Source organism: Onychostruthus taczanowskii, unplaced genomic scaffold (genome assembly GCF_017590055.1).
Source record: "Onychostruthus taczanowskii isolate IOZ18803 unplaced genomic scaffold, ASM1759005v1 scaffold37, whole genome shotgun sequence".
Taxonomy (NCBI): Eukaryota; Metazoa; Chordata; class Aves; order Passeriformes; family Passeridae; genus Onychostruthus; species Onychostruthus taczanowskii.
The window spans coordinates 1,016,247-1,036,089 of NW_024501126.1; the positions used below are offsets into that span (position 1 = coordinate 1,016,247).

Here is a 19,843-nt window from a genome sequence, read left to right on the forward strand (position 1 = left end):
TGAAACTAGAAAATCTTTGGGTTACTTCTGAGGGGATTTTTCAGGATCCTGATACGGATGCATTTGGTGTGGTGAAAAAAATCCCTACAAATCTGCGAGTAAATAATGCATTTCAAAGCTGTCCATTGCCTAAGGGTAAAGGAAGAAAAGAAACAGTATGAATGGCAAGGATGGCAGGAAAAGCCAGGCTAAACCCTGGGCTCTGATGGTACAAAGAAAAGAGTGTGACCAGTCCACTTGGCTAATCCAGCTATGTTAAATCATTACTTTAGTGAAACTAGAGGAAAAAACCCACCCCAAAGTATAACAGCAGTTTAAAATCAACATAACCATGTCTTGCACTGCACACACTCAAAGTGTGTATTAAAACACATGGAGTACCATTGTTGCATGATATCATTCCATGGTATCATTTCAAGGAAAGCCGTAGCTGACAAGGGGCTTCTAATTAAACAAAATTCATCCCTGTTTGATTTCTTTAAATACTAACCCCAAATTTTCCAAAATTAACGACTTCTTATGAGAAGAAATGAAAAAATAAACAGCAGTTACCAAGTGGAGAGAAGTCACAACAGGAGATAATTTTAATAGGGGCTTCAGAGTAAAAAAAGGAAGTATTTATATAAACTAGTAATTAATGTCAGATACATCTGACACTTGGGCAAAGAAGTGAGAATGGCCAGTCTTGTTGCAGAGAAGCAAAAAGTGTCAACAATTTTTTTGCATATCTGGAAATAAGTAAAAGAATATATTAACACACCTCAGTGACAGGACACTATCCTCAAGGTTTTACAGAAGAATCAACAATAATCACGATTAGTCAGTTCTAACATTTGCACCTGAACAAATACACCAACAGATAGTAGAAATGACTGAAGATTGAAGTGAAAACATGTTTTAAAATTTAAAAATAAAACTTGATTATGGGAGAAATTTCCATGAGTAGATAAAAATTGCCATGTTAATGGAAAAGGAAAACAAATGAGTGATGGATTATGGAACAGCAACCAGAAATGGCTCCAGTTCTCAAACACTTCCTCACCCTGGGCTCCGCTGCAGTTCAGCACAATTGCATTTCTTGCTGGCCTAATTCCACATAGTTTGTGCTACTGAAAGGAACTAGAGAAAAATGGAGAACTGGTCTAATGAGTGCAGAATGGATCAGCTGGAGAAAACCAATTCTGACTGTTCTGACTACTGCAAACAATTTCTCAAGCTCAAAGCATAAATAACAATGTTTGCATTTAACATTCGGTGTAGAGCATATGTCTGCAAAGCTAAACAACCGCCTGTGTTTACATGAGATATATGATGCTCAGCTTGATTTGCATAACAGAGATCAGGCTGGAAATCTCTAATGATATTTACCACTGCATAATTGAAATTAATCCTGCCAAAATGACTTTGACAGTGCTGAATTTATGGCCTGAGAAAACACCCCTGGAATGGGCTGCTGTGCTAGAACACAACTGGCTGTATATTTCAACCTGAGCTATGCTGTTGAATAAAATCCTGGCCACAAATGATAAACCTCTCCCTTTCTTCTCCAACTTCCTATTTCCATCATCATTAACAAGTGGGGATAATTTTGAAGGTAGCAGATATGTCCCTGTTTTGCTGTTTTGTTTTGGTTTAATTTTTTCTAGCCATGGCAGGCACATGAGTTACCTTTCTTCCCTGCACTCCCTGTCCCAATGTTACACCATTTTCTTTTTAATTTCCTTTAAAAGCAATCAATTATCCCAGCAGAAAGCATCAGGAAGTTCCAACAGCAGAGCTCAGACTCCCTTGAGTCCTTCAGTAACTCAGATCATGGCTGTGTCTCAGCTTGTGTCTGTGTTTCCAGAGAAAAAGGAAGGGGCTTGGATTTTTGTTTCTTTGCTTCCTGTTTTATTTCTTAAACTCAGCTTGTATCTTTAAATAGAAGGCACACAAGTTGTCTAGAAGAAAACAGTTTACTACAAAGTTACCTCACATTATCCTCCTGGTAGGAATGTAATTTGTGGCTTGATATATGATTGAAACTTTCATTATACACAGAAGAAAAAAATTGTGAATAATAGAAATCCCCAAACAAACAAAAACCCCAGCAGTAATTCACATCCTAAGAAAATAAAATGCAAATATTTAGTAGGTAGAACTTTCTCATTATTGGCAAAGAATTATTTTTATTATAATTTATTAAAACTGCTGGCAACCTTTTCCTATTCAAGAGATATTGCATCATGAACTCTTTGGACTCCAATAAGGGCTTCGATGATTGTGCAAATTGCACCTTGGATTTTGGTGCTAAAAGATAGCAAATAGCCTCCCCAGTTTCTTAACACCAAGTTTACAACTACAGAGAATGCTGTATATTTTCCAAAAGCAACACTTAAAGAAAAGTATGTTCCTAATGTATATTAAAAAAAGTGGCTTTTTTGAAACTTGGAAATAAAAAGACAACTGTCACCCACTACAGAAATTGATGTATTTTTATTTGTAGCATTTTTTTAAAACATACTTCTTTTGGAGAGGTGGCAGTGATAACTCTGATATCCCTCTTGCTTTTCTTCCCCTACAATCTGCTACTTTCCAGACCCATTCAATTTAAAAGCAGGCATCCATCCAAATGTGTAATATTAAGGAAGAAAGACAGCTCTCATTTATAAAATCTTAATTCCTTGTTAGTGGAAAGAATAAAACCAATAGATTAACTGTGATCACTGATTATTATCCTCCCACAAGAATGTTATCTTGGGCTCTCTCCCCTGCTCAGAGCTTGTGGCACCTGTGATGCCCTGTGAAGGCTGACCTAGAACAGAGGGCACACAGAGCTAAAGAATAAAGCAGGGATTTATTAAAAGGCCTCAATGGATCCACCTTGGGCAGCACAAAAGCCCAGCCAGGGCTGCACCCCAGGTGAACCCAAAATGGTCACAAAATGGACAGCAGGTCATGGGGTCTCTCACTTTTATAAGTTCTGGTCCATTTGCATATCGGAGTTAATTGTCCAGTTACAGCTTTAGGCCATGAAGTCCCATCCTTCTTGTTTTCTCTCTTCAACTGACCATTGTTTGTGCTCTTGGGCCTGAGATTTGGGTCATTTGTCCTTGGTCTCCAGCTAGAGAAGGAATTGTTTTGTCTCCCTGCTCTGTGAAGAGAGTTCACCATCCTCCTCCTATGAAACCCAGACCCCCACACTAAAGCAGTACAGGATCTGAAAAATATGAAATGCTGAGGGCTCATCTGGACAGGGAGAGTGCTGACAATGGCACCTGGATGAGCACGTGTTCTGTGGGGATGGGGAGACAAATAACTTTCCAAGCATCATAAACCATGGATGGCCTGCTCCGTGTCCCTGTTGTCACACAGCCCTAGGCTGCCAGGGAGGCTGAAGGAGGGCACACATTGCTGTGGTGGCCAGCCCAGCTGGCTGTGTTCACACCAGAGAGCTCCAGGCTCGTGGCACATTTCCAGGGGACACCCTGGAACAGCTGCGATTAGTGCTGCACACTCGGCCAGGTAGCTCAGCAAGCAGCACTGCCAAGCCCAAACTCACTGCAGGCTCTTCTGTAGAGCAGCTCCAAATCTAACAGCAGCAATTTAACAATCCAATGGAAACCATCAGCTCATTAATCTGTCCATAGCCTTCCCTAATTTCCAAATCTTGCTATACATCCTGCACAGGCTGATTTTTCACTTGAATGAGCCAACATGGGCATGAGGCCCAGCTGCAGCTGAGTGTTCTGCAGAACCAGGATGGCTTAAGCTTGAAACAGCCACATTCTTGTCATCAAACCCCTTGTAGAGAAGCTCTTCCAATATGTGTCATTTCTGCACAGCCCTCATTTCATATTAAGTACCTGCACCACCTACAGCTCTACAAACTCACCTGAGCCAACCACAGCAGAACTCACCTGGTTTTGCACTGAGGCAATGCAACAGCACCCAGCACATGGCTTTTACTGGGAACACACCCAAACCCAGCAGTGAGGACTCCCAGAGGGGCTTTGTCTTTTCATACTCTGAATACACCTTATTTTAATCAGACTATGTCACATTTTTATACCACTTCCTGCTGCTGTAGTCACTGAGATTTTGCATTATTTTTGGTGTTTCAGTGATTCTGCATGGATAGTCAGCCTTTCACATCATGGTTGGGATGTTACTCTGTTATTTTCACAGGCAAAGCACAGCTCAGATAGACTGGAGGCAGAAATGGGAGTTGGTGATGAGTGTGAGTGGGAGGCACCATGGGTTGGTGGTGAAGGTTTGCTTTGATTCCTCTGACTACAAAAGCTTCCTCAGTACAGAAAGCATTTTCAACTGTCTAAACAAAACCTTTGTCTATGCAAATTCAAACTCATTCTGACATAAAATTAAAGCTGTTGTTAGTATTATTTTTACAAGTCATTAATATGCCATAAAGGATGATCAAATCATCAGAAATATACAACAGGTTAAGAAAAGAGGAGACAATACATCAGATTTTTGCTGTTTCCATTTCTAAGGAAAACACTGACCATTAATGCTTGTTACTGATAGTAAGGGTGGAAGCATCGTCTGTTCTCAGGACTGGCTGACCACTTCTATTATAAAAGCCACCTCTCAGCTGGCTTGAACTTTGCCAAACCTTAACTAGTTCAGTTTTTTTCCCAAAATAATTTGGAATAATTAATGAAAGGATGGGTTAGTTATCCTATTTTGAAAACAATATTTTTAATATCATTTAATGGCTCCTCAATTCGTTGTTTGAAAGCAAGACTGGAAATAGGATACTGACAGAGTTTTAATTAACTCTCAATGGAATCTGGATGAATTGCAACAGTTTGAAAAGTCTCCAATAAGGACTCACTGCAACTACAGTAGACTGGGAAGGATTTGGGAAAAAGGAACAGAAGAAGAAATTTTCTCTTGCTTTTTTCAGCAATCATCAAGGGGTATTTTACCTCATACAAATGCAAAGGAAGTAAAAGACCAATAGGAAATGGAAAATCCATTAGGATTGGATAATAAAGAACCAGGGGAAAAGCCTATAGGATTAGAAACTTCTCTGTGGACTGATGGTATTCAGCTGTTAAAAATCAGACCTGGTACAGTACAGTAATTTAGGAGCCTAGTTTATAGAGAGATAGTTTGGAAAGAGATAAATCCATGCCCTTTCTTTAAGGTGTAAGTTAATCAAAACTTTAGACAACTGGAGAGAGTTAAGGAACTAATAATTAATTGGTAAGCACAAATACACTGATATTTTAAAAGCACCTTCATAAAAATGCATTTGCCTGGATAATAAAGAAGGTATATGTTGATTTATTAATCAAGAGTCACCTTGCTGAAACACAGATAATGACTAAAATAAATTTCCACTCGGCTAACCTTAGAGTTTGTTGTGTACTTATGAGCTTGAAACAGTATATAGAAAACTTACTGAGAGTTTTACTCAGTTACTTATTCAAATTACATATTGAAGTTCCACTAAGCTCTTCCCTTAAAAAAAACCCAGCAGTGAAGAAGAACGGATGCCAAGTGAAAGCAAATACTTTCTTTTTGGCACTATGTTAATTTAAGTCCTTCCTAGCTCCCTTTATCTAGTAAATCCCATCAGAGGCTGATTTTTCCAGCACTGCCTTTGATTCCCTCTGCTCTCCGAGTGAACTCCAGGAATCGATGGGGAGCTCAAACACCCCCCTGGTTATTAATGAGGGTATCAATTAGTGAGCCTCCATACCTGTTAACATCCCAGATTTTGCTGGTGCCATCCGCGGAGGCCGAGGCCACGAAGTCCCCGCAGGAGTGCCAGGAGCAGCCCCGCACGGCGCGGGAATGGCCCCGCAGGGTCAGGACGCAGCCGCGCCTCGACAGGTCCCAGAGCCGCACCGTGGTGTCACCGCTCGATGTCACCAGCTGCGTGCCACTGCTCAAGGGAAAAAACACGTCTGAGCCACGAGAGAGGTGGGAAATGTCCCAGCAAAATAGTCTAACTCTGTTTGGAAAGACAGGTTAAGTTGCATTTGTAGATTTTACCTTAAAATACATATGAACAAAAATGATCTTTGGAAAAATTCATATTTTTACTGTGCACAGTTTTCTGACATATAGATGAAATGGCCACATATTAATGCACTATCAAAAGAAAAGGAGATAAGGAAACAGCTATCCCTCACAGGAAAGTAAAATATGGCTTTCAAATAAAGTCCTACTTTTTGTAGCTTATTTGTGAGTTCATCAGTAAAATTATGTAAGCTTTCAAAATACAATAAGATAGATTCAGGGAAGAATATTTTGTTATTTTCCAAATTCATACCATTTTCAACATATATTTATTTTTTAAAAGCATCCTAATTTTGCTTTTTCTAACTTTGTATAAACACTTCAACACACTCACCATCTCTTGGGGTCATTGATACATTACATAAATGAAAAATACAGAGTTCTTCTCAGATTTTTTTTTTACAAATCTCAGATATAAACTAGTATAATTCTGTTTCCTTAAAAGCATGGACATACAGCTTCAGACTAGGAGTCCATCTGTAACATTTAATATAACTAGTAGGGGATTCTTCATAAAATAATTAGAAAAAGTATGTGGAGTGATTCTCTTATTAAACCCTCCCAGACCTACCCTGTGGCTCAGGATTTCTTTGCGCTTTAGAAGAATTCATGGATTTTTTTTCCCTATGAGTAATTGATTTTTGAACATATGCAAACCTTTGGCACCTGCAATCTCTTATGTCAATGAATTCCAAAATTTAATTATGCCTTGTGTGAAAAACTCTTCTGGGGTTTTAAATACCTTACTTCACTTTGTTTCATGCTTCTAATTCTACTACTGTGATTAAAAGCAAACACCGAGGGCACCTTCACCATGTCTAAATGTGCCACCAGCCGTGGTGGGACAGGCCCTGTCCTGCTCCCCTGCCAAGATGGAGACTCAGACTCATTCCTTGTGCAGATGTGATTCCAGCCCTTGGAGCACATTTCCCAAACCTCTCAGCACCCTTTCAGCTGAAAGGGAAGGAACACAAGGACACTGTTTCCTGCTTTATTCTGTGCTCTTTCATTTAGTTACCATTTCTGGCACTACTGGACAGAAATTTTCAGCAAACTGACCACAGTAGCTGCAAGACCTCCTTCCTGAGTACTGATAATTAGACACACTCTCACCTATTATCTACTCTTATCTTAGGACCATTTCTTCCTGTGTGCATTCCTTTGTGCTCACCTGCACTGATTTTCAGCTGCTGCTTCACCATCAAGTCAACTGCTGATACAGGAATCTTCTCCTGTAATTCTTCACATGCTCCTTTTCACTGCCCTGGCTAATTAGCAAAAACTCATCCACCTCACCCCCTTCCCCAGTTTCCAAGATCATCCTAATAACTTAGATCCCAGCACAGATCCTGGGGGCCTCAGAAATTAATTTCACTATTCTGAAAGTGGCATTTGATTCCTATCCTTTCACCAGTTTTTAAACTTGCAAAATAAATTTTCCTTTTTGTTCAGGACAGTTCTGCTTCCATGAGAGTTTCCACGAAATGACCTCAAGAAGAATTTGCTGAAAATCCAAGTATAGGAAATTCATGAACCTCCCTTGATCAAGTGCTCAATAAGCCCTTCAGAGAATTCCCAACTGATTTCTGAGGCTTAATTTCCAAAGCCGTGCTCACAGCTCCCAGGGCTTCTCTGCCATAAATGTATCCATGGATCCTGTAATTTGCCTCTTTAATACAATTCTTATCAAGATATGAAAATTAGATCAATCCATCTAGAATGCCTTAATCTCAAAGTCTTTTAAAATATTGAAAAAATTAACGCAGCCCTCCCAGGAATAATGGAGGTTTTCACTTTCCAAGCAAAAATCTGTTTCAATTCTTTTCATGTTAAACAAAAATAAGAAACCAGGAGAAATGTTTGGGGATAATACACAAAAATACAGGTCAGAAATAGTGAAGCTGTAGGTTTTCAGACCAATTTCTGCCATTATCTGAGCAACATCAATAAGATGACCTTGCCCTTAGGATCCAATAAACTCTTTTATTTGAATAATGGCAAAGGGTCCTATCTCAGGCACTAGAAATCCTTCTTCCAAATCTCTGGATATAAAATTGTGGGAACTAAAAACAGCTCAAGGGTTGATCCTAAGCACTATTGTAAAACTCTGAGTAAGAATACACTCAGAGATATTTAATTCACTGCTGCAGTTAATTTAAAAAAAAAGGTCTGGGACCTGTGGTGTCAACCCTTTTACGTTACATTCTCCCTTTCCTCCTTTTCCAATAGATGTCCACTGAATCACTTGGTAAAAGTAGCTGCTACGACAGCTTGAAATATGTGCATCATTTACCTGATAGATCTTAAGGGGGAACTTGCCACTATGAAAGATCACCTAGCCAAGATTTTGACTATTTTTAACACTTGCGGTTTAGGTTGCTATTTTTTGTGAAAATATCATTATAATATTCATTAAGGCAGTTACACCCCCATGCCTCAGACAAAGCTCTGAGAGATTAATCTCTCAACATTTTTTTATAACGTTGCACAGGAATAGTCCTGAAGCTTTTGTCACATATACCAGAGCATAAAGGCTTGAAGTCTGAGTAGGGGTTCAAAGGAGACCCTAATTTTGTCAAGCTGTCAGGAATAAATGTGCTTTTGTTAACGAAACACTTTCAGTTTTAATAAGCCAGATCTTGGTTCTGGAGATAGATAAAATTAGAGAAGTGACAAATGATCATAGCCCTTACACATTTATAAAATAAGAGCTAAAAACAAATTCAGAGTCAGGTATAAAGTGGGACTGATGAAATCTGCAATTGATTCAGAGGGAAACATGCACTGCCACTGTTGTGAATCACAAAAAGATATATGGCTTATGCATTTTTTAATATATAATCCCCAAAATGCTACACAAAGAACTGGTTCCTTGGGCTGAATTTCAAAAATATACCATCCAGGCAGTGATGAAAATCTTTCAGAAAACAGATGTGAGCAGGAAGGTAGTTCAAATGGATTCAATTTGGCAATCTGCAGCAGGGGAAGGAGTTACAAGTGAGGTTTAGCACTCCTTACAGATCAAAGGAGAAAAAATAGTGGAGATTGGAAACAAAAGTGCAGCAGGAAGCAGTTTTGAGGGACAGACTGACAGTGGAAGTAAGGGCAAAAATACTCAGGAACAGAGGAACCCAGTGCCCCAGCCCCCTGCAACACAAGTTCCCCAATATTCCCTGTGCTTAAAAAAGCATCAGGTCATTAAAGGATGGGGATCTGTGATTATCCATGTAGGAACTTAACACTAGCATTTCTGGGAAGCACAAAGGGAATGATGGCTGTCAGGGCTGCTTCACACAGGGACTGCACTCCCTGCTCAGGAAACCCTCAGCACACACCAGGATTCACACCAGACACACACACATAATGAACAGGAAAGTGCTGTGTCAAGCCAAGTCAGACACCTAAATCAAGCTGCTGCTATTAGGAAAAAGCCCTATCTACTTAATAGCTGATCAATAATGACACACTTTCTCTGATTTGCAGCATTTTTCAGTCCTGGGAGATAAAAGGAAACGCTCTGAAATCTGAGGCAATGTTTTGTTACCCACAGCTGCAACGTTTTTGTACTGTGCTATTTTTCCTTATAAGAGCATGTAGGGAGGAAGAAACAAATGTATCAGGGAAAGCAGCTGCTTTTATGATTTAGGCTGTCAGTTTACCCAGGTATAGTAGCCACACAGTCCTCTATCATGTGACCGATTTTCAAAAAATGCATGCTGGTTTTGATATTAAAAAAATATGAAAATATGACATTAGAACCACAGCCTTAATCCTCAGCAGCAATACACAGACTGTGTTTGAATTTCAGACTGATCACTAACAGGGAAAGCTCCAAAAAAATCCTGTGCACTGTGCATATATCTAACTCAGACGAGAATAAAACACTTTGTTTTTTAACAAATACATCAAAGAACTAGGCAAGATATTAAGAGACAAGAAAAAGGTAAATCCTATCTTGTTCTGTCAGTTCAAACGCATTCACATATATGCAAATAACTTTGCCACTGTCAGAAATGTGGTGTTTTGTAAAGAAGCAGCACCTTTGTGCATGGTGCTCTGTGGATCCCAAACAGTTGGGTTTGTATGGTCTTGTGTGGCTTGGTTTTGGGGGTTATCTGTTTGTACTTTCTAGCACACCAAAGGACTACATGGATGAAACATACCTGTATTGAATAAAGAATTTGTATAGAGGAATCTTTCCAAAACTCTAGGCAATGGACAGCCCATGGCAACCATAACCCCTGTCTTGCCTCCATGGATAGACCATTTTTAAAAACATGAAATGCACATAAAGTTCTACCTTTCAGCTGATTTCTGGTATTCCTAACTGATACTGTAAACCTGCTCTTCCAGAAACAATTAGAGTGGAAAAAACTTTGGAAACATTAATTCCACCTTCCACAAAAAGGGATGGAACATTAACTTTTCAAGCCTTAAGTCTTTCCTCCCCCATATATTCTAAACACACACACACATTTCCTTTCATTACACATTCCTGGTCCTTCCAGCTTCACTGTTCTCTCACTACAAAGACACCTCTCCATTAACACTTCCCAAGTTGTAGACACATTAATAATTAAGACTCATATTCAGCAACAACATGTGCCTTTGGCACAGAGTCACTTTTCAGCATTTCAGGAGGCTGAGTGCCTCTGTGGAGTGCCAGTCAGGTGAAGGCAACGGCTACAACAACAACTCTGCCCTGGAAATGTGTCACTCCTAAGACCAAAAGCCAAAGTTCAAATATTGCTCCTGCTTCAAATATTTCTGGACAAGGGACTTAGGTCTGGATCTCAGGCTGCTCCAGGGGATTGCTCACGTTCCCTCTGAAGACCCTGTGGCCAACAACAATTCTCAAAGCAAAACTAAGCCAAACACAACCTTGGTTCAAGTTTTTTGTCCTAAAAAACTGCAGCAAGAGGCAGCATCTGACTGGAATTTAAACAATACAAGTGATGCCTCCTCAGGTTTTAACTTTTATAGTTTTCAGACTCTGTGCTGCTTTAGTGTGTGGGTCTGAGCTTCATATTAGGGCATGGCGAGCTCTCCTCACAGAGTAGGGAGACAAAATAATTCCTTCTCTAGCTGGGGACCAAGGACAAATGATCCAAATCTCAGGCCCAAGAGCACAAACAATGTGGACTGAAGAGAGAAAAACAAGAAGGATGGGACTTCGTGGGCTAAAACTGTAATGGAACAATTAAACTCCAATATGCAAATGGACCAGAACTTATGAAAATGTGAGACCCCATGACCTGCTGTCCATTTTGTCACCATTTTGGTTCCTCTTGGGTGCAGCCCTGGCTGGGCTCTTGTGCTGCCCAAGGTGGATCCATTGAGGCCTTTTAATAAATTCCGTGCTTTATTCTTTAACTCCATCTAGCCTCTGCTCTAGGTCAGCCTTCCCAAGCATCAGCAACACAACAGCAAATCTTAAACACACAGTCCACAACACTACAGGGGAGGTCTTTCACCATGACAGTTGAAAAACACTTCAAAATCAAGATTCCGGTCAGTTAATTGGAAAAATGATGTCTCTCATTTACTTCTGTTCATGCAACTATTCTAAAGCAAAATTCTAAAAGCCTCTATGTTATTTGCAATACCAGCACAGGCTGACAGGAGGCACAGTAAAGTACAAGGGAAGAACTGAAAGTACTGCTAAAGTTTACTTGAATTTTGGTGACATTTTCTGCTAGGTCAAAGTGGAAAGATAAAGAAAGAAAATACTTAGGAAAAAAAGTTATTCCATGAAGAACAGAACTAATCAACACTGAATGCCTATGGAAGCATCTTTTGCCTACCTCCTTCATGTTAGCTGTGATTAATCAAGGATACCAAGAACTGATTGATCCTTTAGAGTTCTGTCTTAATTTTTGCCAGAATTACCCTGCAAATTAAAAGTTACCAGAGAGAGTGGAAGACAGCATAAGGAACATGTGCAAGGGGGTTGGGGGAAATATATTCTTGTAAACCTAATTTACCTGGTAACAAGATTAAAGCCAGAGATCCAGACAACTACATTTAGGAAAGCAAACATCTACTAATGGAGTCCCACCTTTGTTTATGAGAGCTGTATTTAAACCCTCCATTTTCCAGTTGGTGCTGAAAAATATAAGGGATGGAAATGCCAAACATCAGCTCTGCAGCCATTGCAACTCTTCTTTATTCTCCTACTTTGTCCCTGCCCCACATTTTCCTCTCACCAGAGAAGGTGAAAATTGGGCTGAATTTTAAAAATGTTGGAGTCAATTTACAACTTAAGAAGTTCCCATTAAAATGACTGCAAAGACAAGGGGTGATTTTCTGCCTCACCAGGCAGGATGCTTGCACAATTCCTCTATAAAGGGTGATGTGGATCCAAAGGAAGATGGGACAAAGATTTGGAAGAGGAATCCACCAGGGATTACATGGAAACAGCATCTGGCTCAAAGTACTTTGAAATAAGAAGGAGAGTCCAGGGGAGTATGGAGACCAAACCTCACCAATGCCTTTCCTATTCTTAGCCATTCTGAGGCATGCCCTGGTACTCACTGCTGGGAACAGGATGATGCTCCAGAAAATTCTGGCATGGAGAACCATCCTTATGTTCTTAGTCTGTGTTTGAACAAAACACTCAGCAGCAAAGATTTTGTTTCTAAGATTTTGTGACCTTGAAACAGACTTCACATATCGTTCACTTTTTTGTTGCTGGAGTTCTGAGACTCATTAATTATTTACAGTGACACTTCTTATTAAGAACCCCTAGGTTTTTTTTAGATCTGTGATTCATTTTGGGTGTTGCTTTAATTATCCTGGTGGTCTATGTGTCTAAGACACATTTTATGTAGTAATTGTAATGTGTTTCATCCTTCAGAATAATCTTAAGCCAAATTTTACTCACTTTATTAATAGATACGAAATGCCATTTTTACAGAAGGTGAATGCTACAATACTCAGCAGCAGAAATGCAAAAATACCTTTTCTCATTTATCATTGAAGGTGAGGAGAAAAAAAAATTAAATTTCAAAAATACAAAATCAATTATAAACTGACATTCTACAAGCCAAGGAAAGCCTTCCAAAGGCAGGAAGCAGGGCAGTACCCAGCAGATGGTGGATGGCACATGGGCACGTGGCTTTTTGACGGGGAAGAAAAACACAACCATCCTCCAAAATCCTTTGCCATAAGGCTATTGGCTGGAAATCCTCAGAATCCTGTCAATGTGTACCACGCCAAGTGCAAAACTTGAGGCAATTTTTCACTCCACATTACCTAATTGGGAGATCTTTCTGTGCTATTTCCTGCTCACACATTGACCTGTGCCAGGAGGAGCGTTTCCCCTCGTGCTGCCTGGCTGGCAGCTGGCTGTGACAGCAAAGGCAAACAGGAAAGCAAGGGCAAACAGGAAAGCAAGGTTTTGGCACCAAACTGCTTCTACATAGACTGACACCAGGACTAGGCCTCACACAAGTAGCAAACTTTTCTTTGAATGAAGTTCATCTTCTCCATGAAAACTTCCTCGAGGCTACTTCCACTTCAAGAGTGACAGGTTCATCTGCAAACATTTAAATACAACTTGCTCCTAACTACCAGAAAGAGTCCTGTGGACTCTGAGGTAACAAGTTCAAGCCATTTATTAACAAGTCTCAACTTGGCAAGTCCTCTATACTTTAAACCATCTTTCCTTTCTCAACTAAGTACTGGTACCAGAAGCTGCTGTGTGACCAATCCTGTTTCCCCTGAGACCTGCTCCTACCTGCACATCTTCCTGTGCCCAAGTACCCCTTTTTTTCCCAAGTGCTGGCCCATTCTAAACCCAGCCTATCGTTCTACATTCAGGATCAATATAATGATTTTTAGTCATTTTGTTAGCATGACTTTTTGTTACAATATTTTGTTATTTCCCAGATTGCTCTAATGCAGGTTACAAACTACACAGACCCAACTCAGGCCTGCCCCATCCAAATCCAGTAGCTTGGTAGTCCCCAAAAAATATTTATCATTTACTGCAGGCTTTGATGTATAAAAATGGCTTAGCTGCCATGCAATATCATGTAATTAGAGGTGGTTAAATGAGAATCTAAAATAAATTAGGTGCCTGGTAGAAGGCAGCTTTTAGTTTGTGTAAAATTGGCTTTTCGGAGACTTGGGAAGCACACCAGGTAAGGAATAAAAATAAAAAAAGACAAAAGATAAACTAGTTACAATACTTGGAGATTAAATGTAGCAAAATATGTGTCAGCAAGACAGCAGGCACTACATAATGCAGGGCTCTAGGCAAAAATTAGACAGCAATGAATTCCCTTTTTACAACTATTTTGCATTAAAAAGATGCTTTTTCTAAAAGCTTCCTGCCAATGCACATCTAGCACCCCACAGCAAAATCAGACACCTATTTAACAAGAGGCAGGAGAATCCTGGCCTCCAGCTGGAAGCAGGGAGCTCATGGGAGCCTGGCCAGTGATATCTCCAACAATTATGAAGCCCTCTTATGCTGAAGACAAACAGTCTTCCTGGGTCCACTTGTGCCACTTTCCTGTAGCCTACTGCCAAGTAAATTTTCCTCCATTAACTTCATGAGAAATAACTATTTTACCTGAAATTAAATCTAATGAGTAAACATTGCAAAACTACCACGTTTTCCAGAAACGAGATCTATTCTGCACCACTTTCAAACAATCCAATGTAAGTCAAAGGCTTTCTGTACACTGTTAAATTTTTAAAATAATGTATTTAGCCCACAGAAAATCATGCATAGTACCAATCAATATCCATGACATACATTAAACAGTGTACCATTACAGTGTGATATTTCATCTCAACACCCATCCCATCCAGTTTGGTCATTTTTCCTCCATTGGAATGACTCCAAATCCTCAAATTGTAATGAAGGGCTGTTGAAGTAGGGAAAAATGTAGTTTGGAAGGAGTTCAGATACATGAATTCCATGTACAGAACAGATTTATGACCTATATTAACAGCGATAATCCTGTGTCTCGGTCCTTCTGAAATGCAAAGTTGTGGCTCAGTCGTTTTAAATCCATTATCATCCCCCAGTGGTGGTCCAGTGATGTCTAATCACAATCAATAGCCAGTAATGAACCACAGTCATTAATCCCATTTGCATGTTTGTATAAAGCATCATTTTTAAGCTGCATATTCATATGCAGAGAGAGTTCAGTGAGTGCACAGAGATTTCGCAGCCGCTGGAAAGTTCTGCACTGGGATTTGAACATTCCCAGGCCCCTGGAAGGATATTTAACTCACTCTGTGTAATGATCCTGACAGTGAAGGCCAAGAAAACACACAGGACAGTGCAGGAGCCCAGTGTTTGTACTTGGGGCAGGTGATGATCTCACTGAGCCATGCCCTGGGGATACAGGGACACAGCTTGAGGAGGGGGAGTGAGTTAATTGAGACAGTGATCAATAACAATCTAACTGCAAGAGTGGAGGAGGAATGGAAATGCTGAACATGAACAGAATCCTGGGTTGATGGAAGAGAAAGCAGAATAGCAAAGTGAATATAAATTTCCTCCCTTTCTCTGAAAGGCTTTGCATGAAAACTGAACTCTCATCCACGAGGCCATGCAGCCTAAACACTGACTGCTCAAGAGAGGGGACACCAGAAAACCCTTCAAACACAACAACTCTCACAGGTAATCTAAACACAGACACAAACACTGTGGCCTTCTCCCTCTGATCCCCATTGACTTTATATACACAACCACTCAGACCCAAAGGCAATAATTACCACAAAACAAGAACTTGGTTCCACATCCGCATCCCTCAGCAGTCAAACAAGTCCTGATGCTCATTCCCAGCTGGGCAACTTCTCCTGCTTCCTGTGCTACTGCAACTGTTTTGTACCTGGAATTCCCCAAATTACTGCAGCCACACAGCTTGAGGGGAAGCACAGAAACACAATAAATGACTGTGCAATTCATACCTGGAATTTGTGCTCCAGACAAAATCTCGTAAACACTCTAAATATTTGGGGTTATTTCCAATTCAAATATCTTAGATATTGCCTCAATTGAATTGCCATTCTCTAGTCAACTCTAACACTAATGTTTGTTATTTTAACAGCTGCACTTTAGGAAAGGCTCATTTTAACAATATAACAAACACAGATATCTCCTTAGCCACTCCACTAGAACCCTTGCAGCAGACCTGAGGGAAAATACAATTGCCTTTATTGCACAGAAGAAAGCAATAATGAACCGAGGATGTTAAAGGCATCAAGATTATAATTGCACTCAGAGAAACATAACACAAGAGATTCTATTAAGAAAGATGTTTTGATGTGTATAACAACTCTGAACAGAGTCAGAGCAACACGTCCGGGATCAGAGCATTGAACTGAGACTCCCCAGCCCCAGAGAGATGGCAGCTCCTTCTGCAACTCCAGCTCCCCAGCACAAAATGCTGATGAAGCCACAAAAAAACCTAAACTACTCAAAATCTGAACCCACCAAAGTGAACAAGAGTTTTGTCTCACAGCCTAAATAAATGATCAGCAAAACTGAACTGCTTCTGGTGACTCACAGGCAGCAAGAGCTTTAGGAGCTGAAAATCAGACAGATGTACAGAAAAAGAAACCAAGAGCTCTTTGAAGAGCCGGCAAATTTCTGCAAAACTTTCAGAGAACACACTCATGGCTTCAAATGAAGCTGAACTAATAGGTTTAGAAATGTCCCATTTTATTGATACTCTGCAAAGAGATTTCAACTGCCTATTCCTCCACCCTTTCTCTATCAGGTTATCATATAGAAATTACTTTATTTCTTTCAAGTAAACACCAAATCTAATTACCTCACAGCTGATCAGAAAGTTTCCTTGCAATTTCTAAGTCAAAACAATTACATCCACATGGTGATTCTTAATAATTCTTTTGTCAGAAAGATTAAACTTGACACCTGTCTTGTGAAATTGATAATCACAGTGTCTTTTCAACCTAATATCAGATTGGTTTAAAGCCTCACAAATTAAATATGTCTGTTTTCAGGTCTAAAATCCAGATAATGGCAGAATGTAGCACTCAAGGTCATCACTTAAGAAAAACAACATCATTTCTGTGTAAGATAAGCATTCAGAACATTTGAAAACTACTACCTGATGGGCAAGCGTATCATCTAAATGGCAGATGATAAAGATAAGGTAATTAAATAAGAAATTAAATAATACTACACAAAGACTAGCTAACTTTCTATCCCCATTAGGATTTCTAATGCATCGAAGGTCACACATTGTGAGTATGAAAATTGAGGTCTTTGTTAAAGAGCCTTCACAGAGATATTCTGCATCTGTGATGGAGGGGCTGCAAATTCATCAGTAGAAATGGCATTAGTTTATCAAGAGGATTCAATCACCAGTGTTGAAGTTCATTGTGTGTAAAACCTCCTGTGAAAGCAACTACAGAGTGCTTTCAGCAAAGGGCAGCATTTATGACAGTGGGTTTTCTTTCTGTAGATGTTTCAAAAATACATCTGAATTGCTCAGTGGGAGGACTGCTGCTTCTGCCAAACGTTTCCTCCTTCTCCTGCCTCCAGCTGTCCTCAGCACTTCTCTCTCCTGCCACTCCCTGAATTATTGTAATGGAGATATTATTAGTGAATCACTACCTTGGAGTGGTCAGTATTTCCATTCCTTATATAAGAAATACAAGCCAAAGGTAGTTTTTCATTCAAGCCTGGTCATTCTGGATGAAAAGTGAAGCCTCTTCAGTAACCACACTATGGAATTGCACACTGTTTGCTTTCTGAAATCAATATAATGAAAGACCCTTCAGGTTCCATGCAATAGGAACATTCTTTGATCTTTTTATTGATGGAGAAAACTACTTCTGTAGAGCAGAGGTAACATCCTTGGAGAACATTAATGGCCTAATTATGAATGTTTCTGAAGGCAAACCTTCCAGATGGCACATGGGCTGCCACTACAACCACCTCAGAGATGGAAGATGAGAAGCACCAGGGTAAAGCAGACACGTGAGGATTTGGCAACAAAGAAAATCTCCAGAAGTTTGGACATCTGCTGGGAACCCCAGCCTCTGTGAGGAAATTTTCCTCAGAAAAAAGCCAACTACTGAACAACAAATCAAGATCTAAATCTGTAGCAAAGTTATCAGTCCATGTTTTCCAAAAGTGCATTGCAGAACTGAGCCCTCTAAAGAAAATACGAATGAGATACAAATGAGACTCAGTTTTTTCTTGAAATAGATACTCACCAATAGTTAACAGAGCTCTTTGAAATGAAAACATACTTTATGTATTTATTTACTTCTCAAAACCCCACAGAGAATAGCCAACAGTGCCACGTGCCAGAAGAAATTAGTATGGGTAGAAACATTTGGCTTGTAGGAGTGGGTGGAAGGGAAAAAATTTTAATCAAATCCATTACCTGGTTATTGATTTCTCTTTGCCAGACTGATCCTGTAGAATACTTATAAAGCCTTTGACATTGAGACGTTTGGCCAAAAATATTGGATTAGACTAAGCAAAAGCTGAGCTTCTCATGTAATCTCTCATATTTCATTTGTATGTGATTTATTCCTTTGTCCAGCAGAGGCTTTTTATTGATAAAAATAATGAGATTGAGAATCCCAAAGGAAATCTAATGCCCACCCAAACATGTTTGTGAGATAAAAATAGTAGGCTTTGCAAGCTTGAGAAAGAATGATGTTATGTTAAAACTGTTTCCTTGTACAAAAAGTATGAAGCTTATCAAAGATTTTGAAATAAATAAAGCTGCTTTTGAAATTAAAATTTTGCTATAGTTGAAAACACCAAGCACACAGTGAATACTGTACACTGGGGAACTGAATGAAAGACTTCTGAAATAGTTTCTTTCCTTGCAGAATAAATGAATACAACTTTTTTTCTTTTGACCCCTGTATTAGCTCAGTTTGATAAAACACTTTAACAGATATCTTGACTGCTAAATATGATGTGTTACATAAAGCCAGTTAGATGACTGAAAATTAATCGTGCCACTCAAAAGAAGTTTCTTACCACTGGCAAATTTAATATGTAATCTGGTAACTAAAGGCTTTATTGAACTATGAAGAAATTCAACATCCTCTAAAAAATTAAATCATTATGCCTATTCATTAAGTAAGTGTTCAAAAGTCCTAAGTAGAACATACAGACTATCTCATGTTTCTTTCATAGCTACCAATAGTAGTAAAAGGATAAATAAAACCCATCCGTTTCTGCAGTGAGACCTGAATGAGGTTTTAAAGACTATTTCAAAGCACAAATCAAAATAATTCTATTCCACTGATAGCCAACAGAAACCTTTATGATAAACTGAGTCTTACAATTTTTTTTATGTTAATACTTGGAGGGGAGTTGGTGGCTTTCAAGTCTCAGCCTTGTTTAATGTATAATGTGAAACTCAGCATTTACAACTCCAAAGCCAGCAGAGAAAGTCTTCTGTAGCCCACTGTCCATGGACCTTTTACTACCAGTAATCTCCAAACCCCTTCCCTGGAGGACTGTTGCTCTGGCTGGCTCAGTGGCCAGGCAGGAGGATGAAGACTTCCTCCTCCTCCTCCCTGGCTCCCAGGTGTGCACAGCAGCTCCTGAGCAACCTCTCCCACCAGGGCAAGCTCTGCCTTGCTTCAGTTCCTCACTCTCCAGCTAAAAGGTGCAATTAGTGGAACCCTGTAATTTAAACTCTGATCGTGAAACCACTTCCAAGATTTCTGTGTTGTCCATAATGAATCCAGCAGTTCCCTGAGAGTGCAGACAGAACATATCCCTGGGATGTGCTGCACACCTCCTGCCCACTTTGGCAGCTTGTACTCAGAACTCGACCCCTCTAGA

The 19,843-nt window shown here is 39.7% G+C and overlaps 1 protein-coding gene across 1 annotated transcript in view; it reads right to left on the reverse strand.

Annotated features, from left to right (window-relative positions):
• The window catches only part of SPAG16 (sperm associated antigen 16), a 357,755-nt gene that overhangs the window by 165,299 nt on the left and 172,613 nt on the right, over window positions 1–19,843 (reverse strand). Inside the window, exon 13 of the mRNA XM_041411816.1 lies at window positions 5,711–5,896. Coding sequence (XP_041267750.1) covers window positions 5,711–5,896 — 186 coding nt within the window. The remainder of the gene's footprint in view (window positions 1–5,710; window positions 5,897–19,843) is intronic.